This window comes from Grampus griseus (genome assembly GCF_964374135.1).
Source record: "Grampus griseus genome assembly, chromosome: 20".
Taxonomy (NCBI): Eukaryota; Metazoa; Chordata; class Mammalia; order Artiodactyla; family Delphinidae; genus Grampus; species Grampus griseus.
In genome coordinates, this window is record NC_139014.1 from 31,782,427 (window position 1) to 31,797,822 (window position 15,396).

The window sequence follows — 15,396 nt, forward strand, 5'->3', positions numbered from 1 at the left end:
GTGTGGGCAAAAGTGGCCTTTTGGGCCCTGGGACAAGACTTTTGCAGGTTTTTTGCAGCTGGGATGGGAGACCTGCATATATCCATCTCTATGGTGCCCGAGCACTGGACGTGATGCTGGGCACACAGATCTAACGGTGGGCTGTCTGGAAGCGCACCTTTCTCCCCAGGCCGTTGGCTTCCTTCAGGGGGCTGACCTTAATCAAAGCACTCTGGTGATGGTGTGTGGGGTGGGTGGTGGAGTTTTTCAGGAAATCCTAAAGAAATACATTCAAGGCAGCCTGAGTGGAGCTTCTTCTGAGTCATCATAGAGAACCTCAGGCTGACAGGCACTTGGAAAGGTCCTTGAGTTCATTTCTTTGTGGGGAAGTTAAGCAAATTATGAAAATTAAGCTGATTTTCAGTGATCTCTTCATCAGCTTATCACCCGTTTAACAGGTCTTTGCCAGGAGCTATGAAATGTGTTGGGGAGATGCTGACCAAAAAACAGGCAATTGCCGAGGGGGAGGGGGGTGGGGGAGGGATGGACTGGGAGTTTGGGACTAGCAGATGCAAACTATTCTATATAGAATGGATAAACAACAGGTCCTGTTGTATAGCACAGGGAAGTATTTTCAATATCCTGTGATAAACCATAATGGAAAAAAAAAAAAAAAAACAGGTAGTTGTTTTTGACTTAGAGCATCTGATCTAGCCTAGTGTACAGCTGGGGCCTAACTTCCTTTAGTCTGTATCTAATGCCAGTCCCTTCTGTGGCAAAATAACAATGCAGTGATTGACAGAGCAGGGATTATGACAGAACAAGGATTATTATTATTACTACTATTAGTCGTAGTAGTATTGACAGAACAAGGGACTTTATGCAGAGGTGAGCGTGCCATATGCTACCTGAAGAAGAAAGGCATTTTCACAGCCAAGGAATCATTGTAAAGATTTAACTTACTTGACAGATAATATTGGGCAAAAGAATTTCCTTCTGAGTGTTTTTCCCTGCCTTGTAGTCACTGTAAATCAATAAGAAACTCCTGGTTTAAGCTTGCCTAATTCCCTAACATGATTTTCAAACATTTTTATAGAGAAGAAGGAATTATTTCTTGCTGGCAGATGGAAATACTGCATATTGCTTGGCATACCTTATCAAAAGGGCTACCCAGTCAATGAAGGCACACTCCTTACCTTGAATTTGAAAGGCCTGCTTTTACTCCATTCTGTCCCTCCCCCAACACCTCCCCGGGAGTGTTCATAGAAGAAAGGGGATATTAAAGAGCAATGTCATCTGTTTGGTTTGAAAAAGAAGGTAAACTTTTATTTAAAGACGGAATTAGGAAAAGAAAGTAATGGTTTGCTTAGAAAGATGACAATTTACATAGGGAAAATAGCACATTTGGTCAGGACAACAAAACGGCCTTCTGAGGCTGTCAGGAAAGCCCACCACAAACACGCCAATAAAGAGTTGAATTTGTGTGTGTGTGTGTGTGTGTGTGTGTGTGTGTGTGTGTGTATTTAAAAGAATTCTGTAAAACAGCATAAGACAAATACGTGGTCCAAAGCAGCATATTTCCTGTTCTTGGGAATTCAGGAGAACCTTTGTGCAAGTTCCTGGGATGGAAGCAATCTCTTTGTAGTACTCTCAAACACAGAAGAAATCTCCAGTCTCAGCCAGAGGGAGCAGCGATAAGGGAGGAGCTTTGCGGGTGTGGAAATAAAGGCATAGAGAAATAGAGATAGGACAGCACATGCAGAAATGCACTGAAGACATTTAAACATGCACGCAGTGGAGAAGGGCAAAGGTTAAGGTGCCTCAACTCCTGGGTGCAATTTGGTGAGAGTATTTGCCATGGTAGTCTGCTGCTGTATTTTCAATACTTGGCATTAACCAATTATGCAAGAGAAATAACTCAAATGCTATCGATCAGTTGAGGGCCAACTGGTCAGAATTTTCCAATAATTGTCAAAACAATGCCTTATAACTCTTTCAATAGTAACTCTTTCAGTGTTTCAGCGAGAAGATTTTAAAAACTCAGACTGAAAAATTGTCTTCATTGAGACTTAGAAAAAGCATCAGGTAAGCCAAATACTGACAATTCTATTAGTTTATTATTTAATTGACATTCCTCCACACTGAAGACAAGGGCTTGGAAATTGTCCTTTAAACAACAAAAGATCTTATGAAGAATCAAAAATATGTTTGACTTCTTCACCCTTGAACTAGATTTCAACAACATCAAGTTAGATCTAAAGTAAAAATATATTAGTACTATTTAATGCCTATGAAACAAAGTCATTCCCTCTGACAGGTAAGATTTCTTCTGTTGACAATTTTTCTTTCAAATACAATTAGGCATGTAGGAAATTATCAAAAATACTTGCCGTTAGAAAAATTGTCTTAATTCTTGTTAACCCCTGACCTCTTATAAATTGGTAGGCTCAAGAAGCATGCGTTTTACCAGTGCCGTTTTTGATTGAGGGTCCTGGCCATTTACAATGTCTGTTTAAAATGTTCAAAGAGTCTGCAAAAGTACATACTACAAAATACTATCGTTTCAAGATTGGAGGTCACATTTAACACACCACACATGATTCATCTGTACATTTACAGAGGTTTAAAGCACACGAAATTGTGCAGATAACAGACCGAAGTCTAAAATTTTACATGCACTCGGTTGCATACATAGCAATGAGATACAATCAATTCTGAACAAAAAACAACCAATAATCAGCTAAATTACTATGTACACATTAGGCAGGAAGCAATTAAACACTGCCTGATAGAATGTCAGTGAAATGACTTTTCCTATAAAACACCCCTACTCCCCCACCCCACACTTCTTTAAATTCTTTTTCCATCACAAATATTAAACTGATGCTGTGACCATATACGTGAGAATCCCCAAACATCAGCCTTGTCACGGGGCAAGAAGCAACACAGCAACTCAAAGTGACTGAACACAACAATTTGCCAGTCTTGTCTTTTATAAATCAGCTACTGGATGGTGGTTACTGTGAACGCATAGTCAGACTTTCATGTCATGGAATGAAGGAAGAGGAACAAAGAGTATTAACTAATACCTTCTTAACATTTACCACTAAGTTAAATACTGGCTTTGCTAAAATAAAGAATGTATATAACTGGAGAGGAAAGACCCTAGGATAATATTTAAAACAAACAACAACAACCTCCTACTTCCTTTATCCAAACAGAATATTGTCACAGGTCCACCTGTCTGATTATTGAAGCAAAACCAGCTGTCCTTTTGAATAACAATTTTACAAATTCATTAGTAATGGAAGAAATAATTTTAAAAAATGTATAACTACTGTGTGCAGATGTGGTGGAAAAACCAGAGACCCGAAATATGGCAAAATCAATGCTTCATAAACAGTCAATAGATTTTTCTAAAAATACTTTTTGCTAATGGCAAAGTTCAACACCTCAGAAAAACTCTGAATTAAGATCTTAGAATAAGTTTCCAAGCTGTACAACATAGTTTCAAATACACTACCCTTGTTGTTTGTAAGGCAGCATTGAAGTTTAGCTTAACAGTCATAAGCCATGTGTTTGAACATCTTATGAAAGGTGACCAGCAAAGAAACAGGTTTTTTCCTTATTCACCCTACTACCTGTGAAGAGGTATCATTGCTTTCCAAATAGCTCCTTTACAAATTTCCTTAAAGGTAAAAAAAGAAAAAAACTTCATATTTGCTTAATTGAATCATCTTGAAAAATATTTAGACTTTATAAAGTGACAATGTAGCACTTTCAATTCGCTAAGAGTGCTCTCTTGTTAATCTATAACTACCCTCTCTAATTCGTATGTTATAGTTCAATAAACAATATTAAGAGATGCAAATTCTCTGCTGTAGCTCTGCTACATGCAAAGTTGAGAGAGCCATAGAATAATGGCATCATCTTTCCAACAAGTATCAATTTTAAAGAGCCAGTGAATTCTGTGTGCTGTTGACATAACTAGGGGACTGAAATGTACTGCAGACCCCTTAACAGCTTGAGTTGACAGTTCTCCAAGAGAAAGGGAGTACATCTTGGTTGGAGCGTGATGAACAAAAGAGGGCCAAGGAGTTGAGGTTTTCTGGTGTGCCTACTTGTCTAAAATTGTTGTCTTCGAGGGAAGAACTCAGCATTCATCAGGGTGCACGTTCGTGTGGCAGGATAACAATGGATGAGAGGCCAGTCCTCTTTCCCACTTGTCTGGCATGATCTCCTGGCAAGGATGGGGTAGGTGTTTGCCGGGTGGCTCCCGGACAAGGTCTTTTTAGGGGAGCACAACCAGGCTTCAGTCAGTGCTTTTCATAAAGTGCTTTGGGATCCTTCAGGAATGGGGGCTGGAGGAATATTATTACTAACTGGATTCAACTTTCAAATCAAATGCAACCATTTTCTCCAGTGTAATTATTGCTTTGAACATTAGTGAATGTTCTTAAAATGGAATGGTTCTTATCTGAAGTAACCACTTCTTAAAATACCCACTCCCTAGGGTGAATGTTTTTGATGACTGTCTCCCGAGTACCCTTGCGAAGGAAGAGGATGTGATAGCCTTGTAAATGGTTGCCGAGCATATACATTGATGAATTGCATTTTCCAGGCTATCCTCTTTTATGAATAGATAGCAAGAGTGAAATCAAAGGTGCCTAGCCCAACATGCACTATGTTGGCCTGGCCGAGGCGACAGGCTCCTGCCTCTTCTAAGACATTGATAAGAAAATGTATGGTGATGACGGCTACACTCATAGCAGAATGTGAGCTCCTTGTGGCCCGGGAATCTGTTTCATACTTGATTCTTTTGTTCTCTGTGGGACTTGGAATAGAGACGGACATATGGGAGGACCTCAGTCAATGATATTTGAGGGTTTCACAAATGACGAGATAATACAGGTGAGAATTAAGCATGTCAGAAACACGGTGGAAAAGAAGACCTGAAACAGGAAAGTTTCCTCCAGAGGCTCCCCGGTTGGACTTAAAAAGAATGAAAGACAAAAGTCCATCATATCCAAAACAAAAAAAAACAAAGCCGATGAGACAAAGCAAAACAAACAAACAAAAAACCCTCAGATTTTGTAAAGTTTCTATAATGAGAAGACTGGAGAAATGAATAAAGGACTGTGATTTAGAGAAAACAATTCTCTCTCACAAGAATGTTTTAATTTAAACTAGGCTCACAAGAAGTTGCAAAGTGGAGGTATGGGTAGAGGGAAACTTCTTGAACAAATAGCGAATTATTGAGGATATAGCTTTCCTCAATTCCACCTTTCTATAGGAATATCGCTAGGAAAATGCATTTTCAAGTTGATTAAGTATGCCCACTGAAATCTAACGTTCATTATTCATTTCGTGGGCACGCATCTCTTTTCCTCATAGAAGGTGAAAAAATAACCCCATGTGCCTAATATAAATTAGTGGGTTTGAATTTAATGCCATTTTGCTTAATGAGTTATTATTTGGTCCAATGTGTCAAAACGTGCTGACCAAACGCAGGGTCAGAAGGATGGGTCAGTCTTTGCTTTTGCTGCCTGTCAAATGTCTTCCATCTAATTTAGTCACAGACTTCCTTCCTTGCCACCAGAAAGGTCATGATCAGGGAATCACTTGGTTTCTGAGTCCTTGACAATTTCAGCATCTCATCTCACAAACTCATTCAATATATATAACCTGTCTTATAATTAGAAGTAAGTAAGAAACTGAGTGGAGATGACTCTTATTTTCATTTTTAAATGGGAGTCGTATGGTAAGCAATTTTAAATGCATTTCTCCTGATTAGGTTTTAAATTAATTACAATTAATTAGCTTAGATATCTAGTATATGAAATTTGTAATTTCTGGCAACAGAGAGCTCTGTGATATTGGAAATCTGTTAGGTAAAGGTTGAGAGAAGGATTTGAATTTGGATTTACCTGTAAACTAGGTAAGCAGCCTATAGAAAATCAAAAGTTGACTAGGTGTGTACCAATTCCCACTGGGACAGTCTGCTATAAAGGGAATGGTTGTGGATTCTGACCCAAACTCTGAGATTAAAACCAGCTCTGTGACCTTGAGTAAGTCACTTTATCTCTCTGGGCCTTAACTGCTTCATCTGTGAATGCGAGGACTTAGACTAATTTTAGGTTCTCTTCTAGACTAATTTTAGGTTCTCTTTTAGTTCTAACACTCCATACATATAGAATTCACTCAGAACAGAAGAAAATTGCATTTTAAAATCCTCCCAGGCATGGAAAAGGAGCTGCAGTGATTCTGATCAAGATTCTTCGGCTGGAGTGGGGGGTCGGGGCGGGGGGTCGGTTATTGAGTATAAAATCTCTTAAAAAAATAAAGACTGAGCTCTGGGCTTTAGTTTTCTAATGACCATAGGCCATGGGCCAAATCTGTACCTTCCCACCAGGGTAATTATTTATGTTTAAATCAAATGTTTTAAAAATGGAAGGAATCGGAATAACATTGTGAACAGGGGACTTTGTGTGAACTCCCATGAGGAGGACTGGTAGAACTGTGAGGACAGAGGTAGGGCCATAAAGAGCAATATTTAACTAAAATGCCTGTGAAGCAGAAAAGGACCATTTAGAATATCAGTGAACTGAATGGGTCTTGGCTCCAGGAAAGGAGAGAAGGCTCATGCCTGTTCTGAATATGCAGTGTGATTGCTCTTTGATTTGGTTTCTCCTTTGTGAGAAAGCCAGGTGGGAGGCAGTGAGACCAAAGCAAGATTTTCAGGTGTCTTTGAGCATAGCCTTGGAACCACAGGCAAGGCCTTCTAAGGAAAGATTTTCCCTGAGCTCAGTGGGCCAACTGATCTAGGGGCAAAACTGACTTTGGAAGGGTGGATTGAAAAGGGGAAGGCAGCAACCGAAGCTCTGGACGGTCTGTCCCATGACCTGTTACGTGGGGGAGAGTAGATGTGCCTGTGTCACCGAGAAAACTCCATCCCTGCCTGGCCACATCTGAAGGGCACTTTCTTGCTCAATTACAAATCTATCACCTAACAATCTGCAGCAGATCCATTATCATTCACAGAGACACAGCCCCCACCATGGCTTTACTTATTTTAGGATTGGAAAGGAAACACAATTTTGCACATGTCTCTCTCCCTCCCCTTATCTTGTGTGTAATCCAGGCTTTCACTTAACTCAGCCATCTCCTTGCACCCTGGAATAATACACGACCCATTTTCATGCTTGAATGGGAGCTGAGTGTACAGGAAGGGTTGCTTCCCGCCCTATTCTATCTTTGCAAGACAGAGCTAGAAGAGAAGCCTCCTTTACGTTTGTTTCTGGAGGTTTCCACACAGCACTAAGTGAAGAAAAGGCCTGTCCAAGGCCTACTTAACTAGATCAGTGCTGACCGATAAATTGGATTTGGTGAGCTGCTGAGAACGCTGCACTTTGGAACGACTTGGTTTAGCTGATGGGGAACCCAGGACAAGTCCACTGACCCTATTCCCTAGAGAGACAAACTGGGCTTCTTTCCCCAAACTCTTCTAAAGGTTTGGGATGGAGGGAAAAACAATGCTAATCTTATTTTCATCTATAGAATTCCTCCCTGTCAATCACAAATGCATGAAAGAGCCTAAGCTCAGGAGTCAGATTACATAGCCAGCTGCAGAATTGAGGGTGGCTCTTTGGGTTGTCCTACCTCTGCCACAGGTGCCACCAATAGGATGGCATGTTTGAACCGTTGTGTCCAGGACTCCATGTTGACACAAAAGCTTTTCTATGCCCTTTATAGGCTGAACTGGGAATGACACTGGCAACTGTCGCCTCCACTCCAACTCTAAAAAAGAGGACCTTGAACCTGTAACCTTTGGGTTTTTAACATTCAAACCATTTAAAAATGGGTGGGGACACGGTGGGGTGGGGGCAGGCTGGGGGTAGGGTGATGGAAAATGCAGGGACGCACAGTGGAACTGTGGACAGCCAGTCGTGGGCCTCCCTAAAGCATGCTGCTGAGTATTTCCGACACAGGGGAGGGGGTCGGGCCCTCTGGGCTCATCTCCGGGCCCGTGAGGCTGGGCAGACCCGAGGGGCCTCCGGCGGGCGGGCTCAAGGATTCCCAGGGTTTGGCGTCCATCAGGGCCGCGGGGTAGGGCTCCACGTAGATGCGGCGCACCGCAGGCCTGGGATCCTGGAGGCTGCCCTTCCGCTCCTCTAGGAGGCTGGCGGCGTGGGCCAGAGCCAGGCCCCGCGGCCCTTCTTGGGCAGGTGCCAGCCGCTCAGCTTCCCCGGGCTCCTGGCCCAGGCCGCAGGCCCGGGACAGCTGCTGCGTGTACACGCCCTCGGACAGCGACAGCGACTGCGTCTCGCTGTGCATGCGCAGCCAACGGTAGTGGCGGCTGAAGCCACCATAGTGCGGGGACTTGGCCAGCTTCCGCTTTCCCAGGAAGCCCAGCGGCGGCCGCGCGCCCGGTGCTACTTTGGCGTGGTTCTTGGGCGCGGGGCCTGTGAGGGTCAGGCTGTGCAGGAGCTCGGTGCACGAGTGGTCGGCCTCGGGCCCCGGGCCGCGGCCCTGGGCATCCTGGCGTGGCCCCGACGGAGGCTTCGTGTTGTGCACCTGCAGGACGTCGGGGGCGCTTCCGCTCAGGCCACTTCGGGCCTGCTGGGCGATGTCGTGCGATGACAGGTAGACCAGGTCCAGCTCTCGGGGGCTCAGGGCGTCACTGGAGTCGTAGTCGCTGTCAGTGGGGAGGAAGACTTCGGAGCAGCCTTCTTCGTCAGAGCAGGGCTGTGAATCTGCAAAGCCAGAGACTGCTGTTAGAGATAAGAGAAACTCCTAGCCAGGGCTCAAGGAGGGTCCTGTGGTTGAGGCCCTCCCCCATCCCTCTTCCGTGCCTAGAAGGGCTTGCGCTTCGTTTAGTGGTCTGCTCTCATTTCTTGACATTTTAATAATTTTTGAACAAGGGGCCACACTTTTTCATTCGGCGTAGGGCCCTGTAAGTTCTTAGCTAAAAGGGAAAGGAAGGAGAGGAACTCGGACAGGACCAACCACCCTTTGCAGCAGCAGAGGGGAATGTGCCCTCCTTCCCCACATCTAATTTTACTGTTCACTGGGCTTGTGGAGAGAGGATGAAACAGGAACAAAGCTGGATGTCATTCATTTATTTGTTCCCTAGTTTTATTTCAGAGATGATTTTTACATTTGATAAAGTAGCAGGAACTTAAAAGGGGGAAGGAAGGAGAGGAGGCGTTATGGTGGTGGAAGTCAGGGAAACCTGGTTTCAAATCCTAGTTGTCCTCCAGATTGCTCTGTGATCTTGGGAAAGTTACTTAACTTCTCTGAGCTTCAGTTTTTTTATCTGCAAAATGGGGATGACAGTAGAACTTCTTACTTAGGGTGACTGTAAAAAAGAAATAAATGGTTTATATGTATAAATACTTACCACGTTGTCAGGTGTTTAAAACGAAAAAAAATTAAGGCCAAAGAAAAAAACAAAACATAAGTAAAATCAGAGGCGAAAATCAGCCTCAAAGGGCATACGACACTAATCATACTGAGCTACAGGTTAGTTCTGTAGATATTTGCCATTTAATGCACTAGTCGTTTATACCTTTTTCCCAATCAGGTTGTACATTTCTGTAGGGCAAAGACTGCCTTACAATCCTTTGAATTTCCCACAGAACTCAGTCCATAATAGGTACTTGGTAAATATATGCTCATTTTGAAAACATGAAAGTCCTCTTAAAAAGAACAAGAAATCTCTAAATTTGAGGCAATTCCATTCAAAAATCTCCACAGAATTTTCTTTTTTCTTTTTTAGTATTTATTTGGTTGCACAGGGTCTTAGTTGTGGCAGGTGGGCTCCTTAGTTGTGGCTTGCAAACTCTTAGTTGCGGCATACATGTGGGATCTAGTTACCTGACTAGGAATCGAACCCGGGCCTCCTGCATTGGGAACACGGAGTGTTATCTACTGTGCCACCAGGGAAGTCCCCACCATAGGGTTTTTAAATGGAATTTAGAAAATTGATTTTAAAATTTATCTGGAAAAGAAAATTTGTGAGAATAGCTAACTTTTTTTGAGGTACAGTAGGGAGGAGCCTGATTTATGAGGTATCAAAATATATTATAGAGCTTTGGTAATTAAAACTTTGTAGTATTGGTGTACAGATGGACAGATGGATCTGTAGAACAGAAATATAAAGTCCAGGAACAGTCTTAATTCAGTGTGATAATTGAACATGTGGTAAAGATAGCATTTCAAAGTAGGGGAGTGAATAGATTATTCAGTATATAGTGTTGGGACAATTGGTTATCCCTTTAGTAAATTCTTAGAGAAAGTCCTGCCTCATCTCAAATATAAAAATAAATTCCATGTAGTTTAAATATAACAAGCAAACTGTACAAGTATTAGAAGACAGTATGTTTGTAATTTTGGGTAGGAAGGTCTTTCTAAGCAAGACAAAACCCCAGAAGTCAGAAAAGAAGTGACTGATAAATTTGACTACATTAAAGTTTAATACTTTGTAAAAACAAATGATCACATAAACAAAGTAAAAAGGTAAGTGGTAGATTGGAAGAAAATAGTAATAACATGTATAACAAAAGATTAATATACAGGATGTATATAGATCTCCTGTAAATCAGTAAGAAGACAATCTGAACAGGTAGAAGATAACCGACAATTCAAAGAATAATTAATACAAATGGCCAATAAGCATAATAAAGATATTCAACCTAGGTAGACTATAATTACTAATTAGGTAGTAATTTGGGAAATGCAGGTTGAAGCAAAAACAAGGCATTTTTTTGCCCATCAGATCTGCTGAAGATAAAAATGATAATCTCTTGTATTGGTGATGTGTGGGAAATCAGGAACCCTCATATAATGGTGGTGGGAATAGAAACTGGTCTGGCTCTTTGGATAGCAGCTTGGTAGAATATATTAAAAATGTGCATATCATTTGTCCCAGCAAGTCCTTTTTCAGATATCTATGTTTGAGAAATTGTCCCTGTGTGTACATGGAGGCATTTACAAATTGTTCACTGTAACATGATTTATAAAACTAGAAATAATCTTGTGGCTGAGACTACTGTGAAAGGAAGACTTAGAGACACAGAAGCATTAAGAAAAGAAAAATAGTTTAAGAAAAGAAAAATACTTTACTTGGCAAAGTTCTGCAAGGGAGTCCAAATTCAGTGCTGGCTTGCTGATGAAAAAATACAACAGGTATTTAAAGTAAAAACCCACAGGGTTACAAGGTTATAGTTAGTCGTGCATGGTGGAAAATCAGTATGGTGGAAAATCAGTATGATTATCATAAGAATACTGTAAACTTAAGGGAAAAAAATTTTGTTAGGGAGTCAGTAATTTACACAAATGGGATTAAGGTTTCTTCTATTTTAGGGACTAGAACCAGATGTAATATATATATTTTCTGCTTGTTTGTTTATATCAGGGTCCGGGTATGAAGTGTTTCTTTTCCTCTTTTCTTTTTCCTGACTGTAGAAGATGACGTTGCTTACTCATTGGCAGGGAAAGATTTCAGTTTTGTTCTCTTGCTGCTGGCTGCTACCCAATATCCATTATCCTTTTTTAGTTACAAAATCTTAAATTTTGTATGAGACAGCAGTGCATTCATGTAAAAGACCACGTTTTTTTCAGCTTCCTTTGCAGCTAGGCATGGTCACATAACTAAATGCTGGCCAGTGAGATAGAACTGAAAGTATGATATGAAACTTTTGGAAGGCTGCATTAGGGGAACTGGCTTAGCTGGGAGATAGGCCATTTTGTTTTTCCTCTTTCCTTCCAATTGCCTGTAACAAGATGTGTTGGCTGGGCTCACAAGGCAACCTCGGAAAAGGAAGCCATGTGCTAGGACGGTGGAGCTGAAAAAGGGGGCATGGTATCTGAAGACGATGGAGTCCACATACTGTTGCTGAATTGTCTACCTCTGGGCTTCTTTCACATAAGAGCGAAATAAAATATCTTGTGTTAATGACACCCTTATTTAGGTTTTCTGTAACAAGGGTCCAGACTTAATCCTAACTGATAACAAGCCTAAATGTTTATTATTAGGAGAATGGTTTAAAAATTTGGGCACATCCATACTATGGAATGTTATCCAGCAGCTACAAAGAATGAGATCAACCCTTATGTGGTTCTTTAAATAATGGCTATCAAAAAGGACTCCCTTTTTATTTTGGGGGTTTCTACTCATCTGTTCAAGGGTCTCCTCAAACAAAGCCTTCTTTAGGAAGCAGCCCCCAACTGTCCCAGAAAGGATTGCCCACTTGTCTGCACCGCTGAAGTAGTTTTTCCTTCAATTATCCTTTGGCACTTAGCCTGTATAGACTTGTATTATTAGTTATCTTTTTAAATGCAAATATAACATCCTGGTTTCCTGGTTGGACCAGAGCCCTCTTAGGGCAAAGATATTTAATTCATCCATTTATTCAACAATGAAGATTTTGTTTTGCTTCAGCTGCTGCTCTAACAGAAACACTGTGTTTGGTGGCTGACTGAATATAAAATTAATAACAAAGGATCTGCTTCAGGGATTTTACAGTTTTAATGGAGGCAGGGGCATATATGCATCTATGAGACTGTGGAAGAACATACCTTTTATAAAAGAAGTTTAGCAAATAAGATGCAGGTTTATAGGAAGGAGATCACATTTTATTGGGACAGGATTGATAAAGTACTCCATCATCTCTATTTTTTCTCTCCATTCATTCATCTCTATTTCTATCTATTTAATTTATTTCTTCACTTTCAAAAAGTGTTTTGAGGCAGCTTTTAATAATAAATATGCAAATGTTGATGAGAGGCTTAGAAACCAGAGAGGAAAATGAAACAATACAGGTAGTTCTGTTTGACTATAATATGGGAACAGGAATGGAATTTTGGGAAAATGAGGCTACAAAAGTAAGATGCCAGCAGTTTCACTCTTGGGAATTATCCTAGAAAAATAAAGTTTATTTTCATGCAGGAACTTGTATATGAATGTTCATAGCAGTTTTATTGGTATTAGCTCCAAACTGGAAACTACCCAAATATCCTTCAGTGGGTGCATGATACATCCATACAGTGGAATAATACTCATCAGTACAAATAAAGAATTCCATTTATGTGACATTCATGAAATAATTATAGAGATGAAGTACAGATTTGTACTAGTCAGGGGCAAGGATGTGGGGAGGGGTGATGGGTAAGGCTATAAAGGGGTAACAGAGGAAGTTTGGTGGTGACAGTACAATTAAGTATCTTGACTATGGTGGTGATTACCCAAGGCCGCACATGTGACAAATTACATAGAGCCTGACAAATTACATATAAGCGAGCCTGCATGCTTATGTGCATGTGCACACACACACATACATACACACATGCACATGTGTATGTATAACTGGTGAAATCTGGATAAACTGTGCATTATACCAGGTTCTTGGTTTTGATATTGCATTGATATAAGAACTGTGTAAGATGTGAACACTGGGGAGAGGCTGGGGGAAGAGAACATGGGAATTCCTGTACATTTCTTTGCAACCTGCTGTTCTTATAATTATTTTAAATAAATGGTTAAAAGAGGTTATTTAATTTTTTTAAAAGGTAGGGTGGAGCCAGAGGAGAGCAGTGAATGCCTAGATAAGGAGTTTGTACCTAATTTTGTCACCAGTGGGTAATTATCAGAGAATTTTGAAGACATAATTGACAAGATGAGAGCTGTGATTTAGGATAATTATGTAGCAGGTAGGATGTAAGAAGAACTGGATCAGGAGGAAACAGCAGGGAGGCCAGCTGGGAGGCTGTTGTCCAAGCTATGTTTCCTTTAAATATTTACATTTTTTAGGTTGTGGGGCTGAGCAAGAGTGGTGGTTACGTGGAAGAAAAGAGAAGTCCAGGAAGGTCATTCATTCAAAGATGTTTACTGAGCACCTATTTTGTGATAGACAGACATGGTCTCTGCTTTCAGGCAGCTCACAGAGGGAGGATTAGACAGTAAGAATATACATAAGATTATGTATTACATAAGGATTAGACATACATAAGGATTAGACAATAAGAATATACATAAGATTAACTTCAAAGAGTGTAAAGTTCTATGAATAAAATGAAACTGGACTTCAGCTAGAGAGTGACTTGGGAGGGAGGTTCTTTTAATAAGGTAGCCAGGAGTCTCTGGAGTCTAGATGAGACCTCAGTGATCAGAAGGAACCAGCTATGTGAACATTTTAGAGAGCAGTCTTCCAGACAACTTGGAGAAAGAAGTGCAAAGGCCCTGAAATGACTAATAGGTTTCAGGCCTTGGTGCCTGGGAGATAGGAGTAGCATTAAACCAGAGGAGTTTAATTGCAGCAGGGTTGGGCAGTGGAAGAGATGGTAAATTTAATTTGGGACAGGTTGAACTTAAGCAACTGGCCAAAGCATCCTGGAGGGATGGAATGGGAATGTGGTAGGGTAGCAAAGTTGAGGGAAGATGTTTGTGGGTAGAGAAGAAGGAACTGTTGGAAAGGGAACTGTTGAAGATATGAGTAGTACGTTGATGGAAATAACAAGGCGGGGTGATCACTAGGGAGCATAAGTGCTGTCATTGGTCCTTAGTGAAAAAGATGTAAGGACTCCTGGTTAGGGAAGAAGACAGACATAGCTTTTCAAGTTAAAAGGAGAGAACTGGATAAAGGCTTGGGCTGAATGACTTTGAAATTCTTAAAACAAATTTTAGACAGTACTTTTCCCTATCTTTAGTGGGAAAAATTGGGAACTGCAAGTAATCGGGTGTCAGAACTGTTGGCTGTTTTTGATGATGGCAGTGGTAGGTGCCACAGGGGTCATAAAAAAGAGAGGTTAACTGAAGATTTGAAACTGGGCTGGAAATAAGATCCATGCAATTAGTTGAAAATTGACTTTAGTTGAACTTTCTTCTCTATCTGATCACTGTTGTCTATTCAGCTATCCATATGTACTATTCATTTGCATCCACAATAGTAATAACAATACTCGCTATTTACTTAGTACATACTGTGGGCCAGCCATCATGCTAAGTGCTCTAGGTGCTTTATCTTACTTAATTTTTACACCAGTTCCCATTCTGCAGATAAGAATACTGAAGTCTAGGCTTATTAAAATTTCCAATTCGTATAAGCTGATAAGTGGCAGAATAGGAACCTACACGCAGATTTGACTCACTCCAAAGACCTGCTCTACTGCCATTTACCTTAGAATTCCCATGGCTTTCTGTGGAAGCTTTCTGAGGGCTGGGACCTGGTTCATCTGATTCACTTTGCACGGCGCCCATACATAGCTGTATTAAGCTCTTAGTAAGAGAAACACGTTAGGTCTTGTATTAGTTTCCTGTGGCTATTGTAACAAATTACCACACACTCATGGCTTAAAACAACAGAAATTTATTCTCTCACAGCTTTGGAAGCCGAGAAAGTCTGAAATTAAGGTGTCAGC

At 41.0% G+C, this 15,396-nt stretch overlaps 1 protein-coding gene across 1 annotated transcript in view; it reads right to left on the reverse strand.

Moving 5' to 3' along the window:
- Window positions 1-7,935: 7,935 nt before the first annotated feature.
- ANKFN1 (ankyrin repeat and fibronectin type III domain containing 1) overlaps window positions 7,936-15,396 on the reverse strand; it is a gene marked incomplete at its 3' end in the record, with an annotated part of 422,952 nt that continues 415,491 nt past the window's right edge. Inside the window, exon 20 of the mRNA XM_082679310.1 lies at window positions 7,936-8,732. Coding sequence (XP_082535436.1) covers window positions 7,936-8,732 — 797 coding nt within the window. The remainder of the gene's footprint in view (window positions 8,733-15,396) is intronic.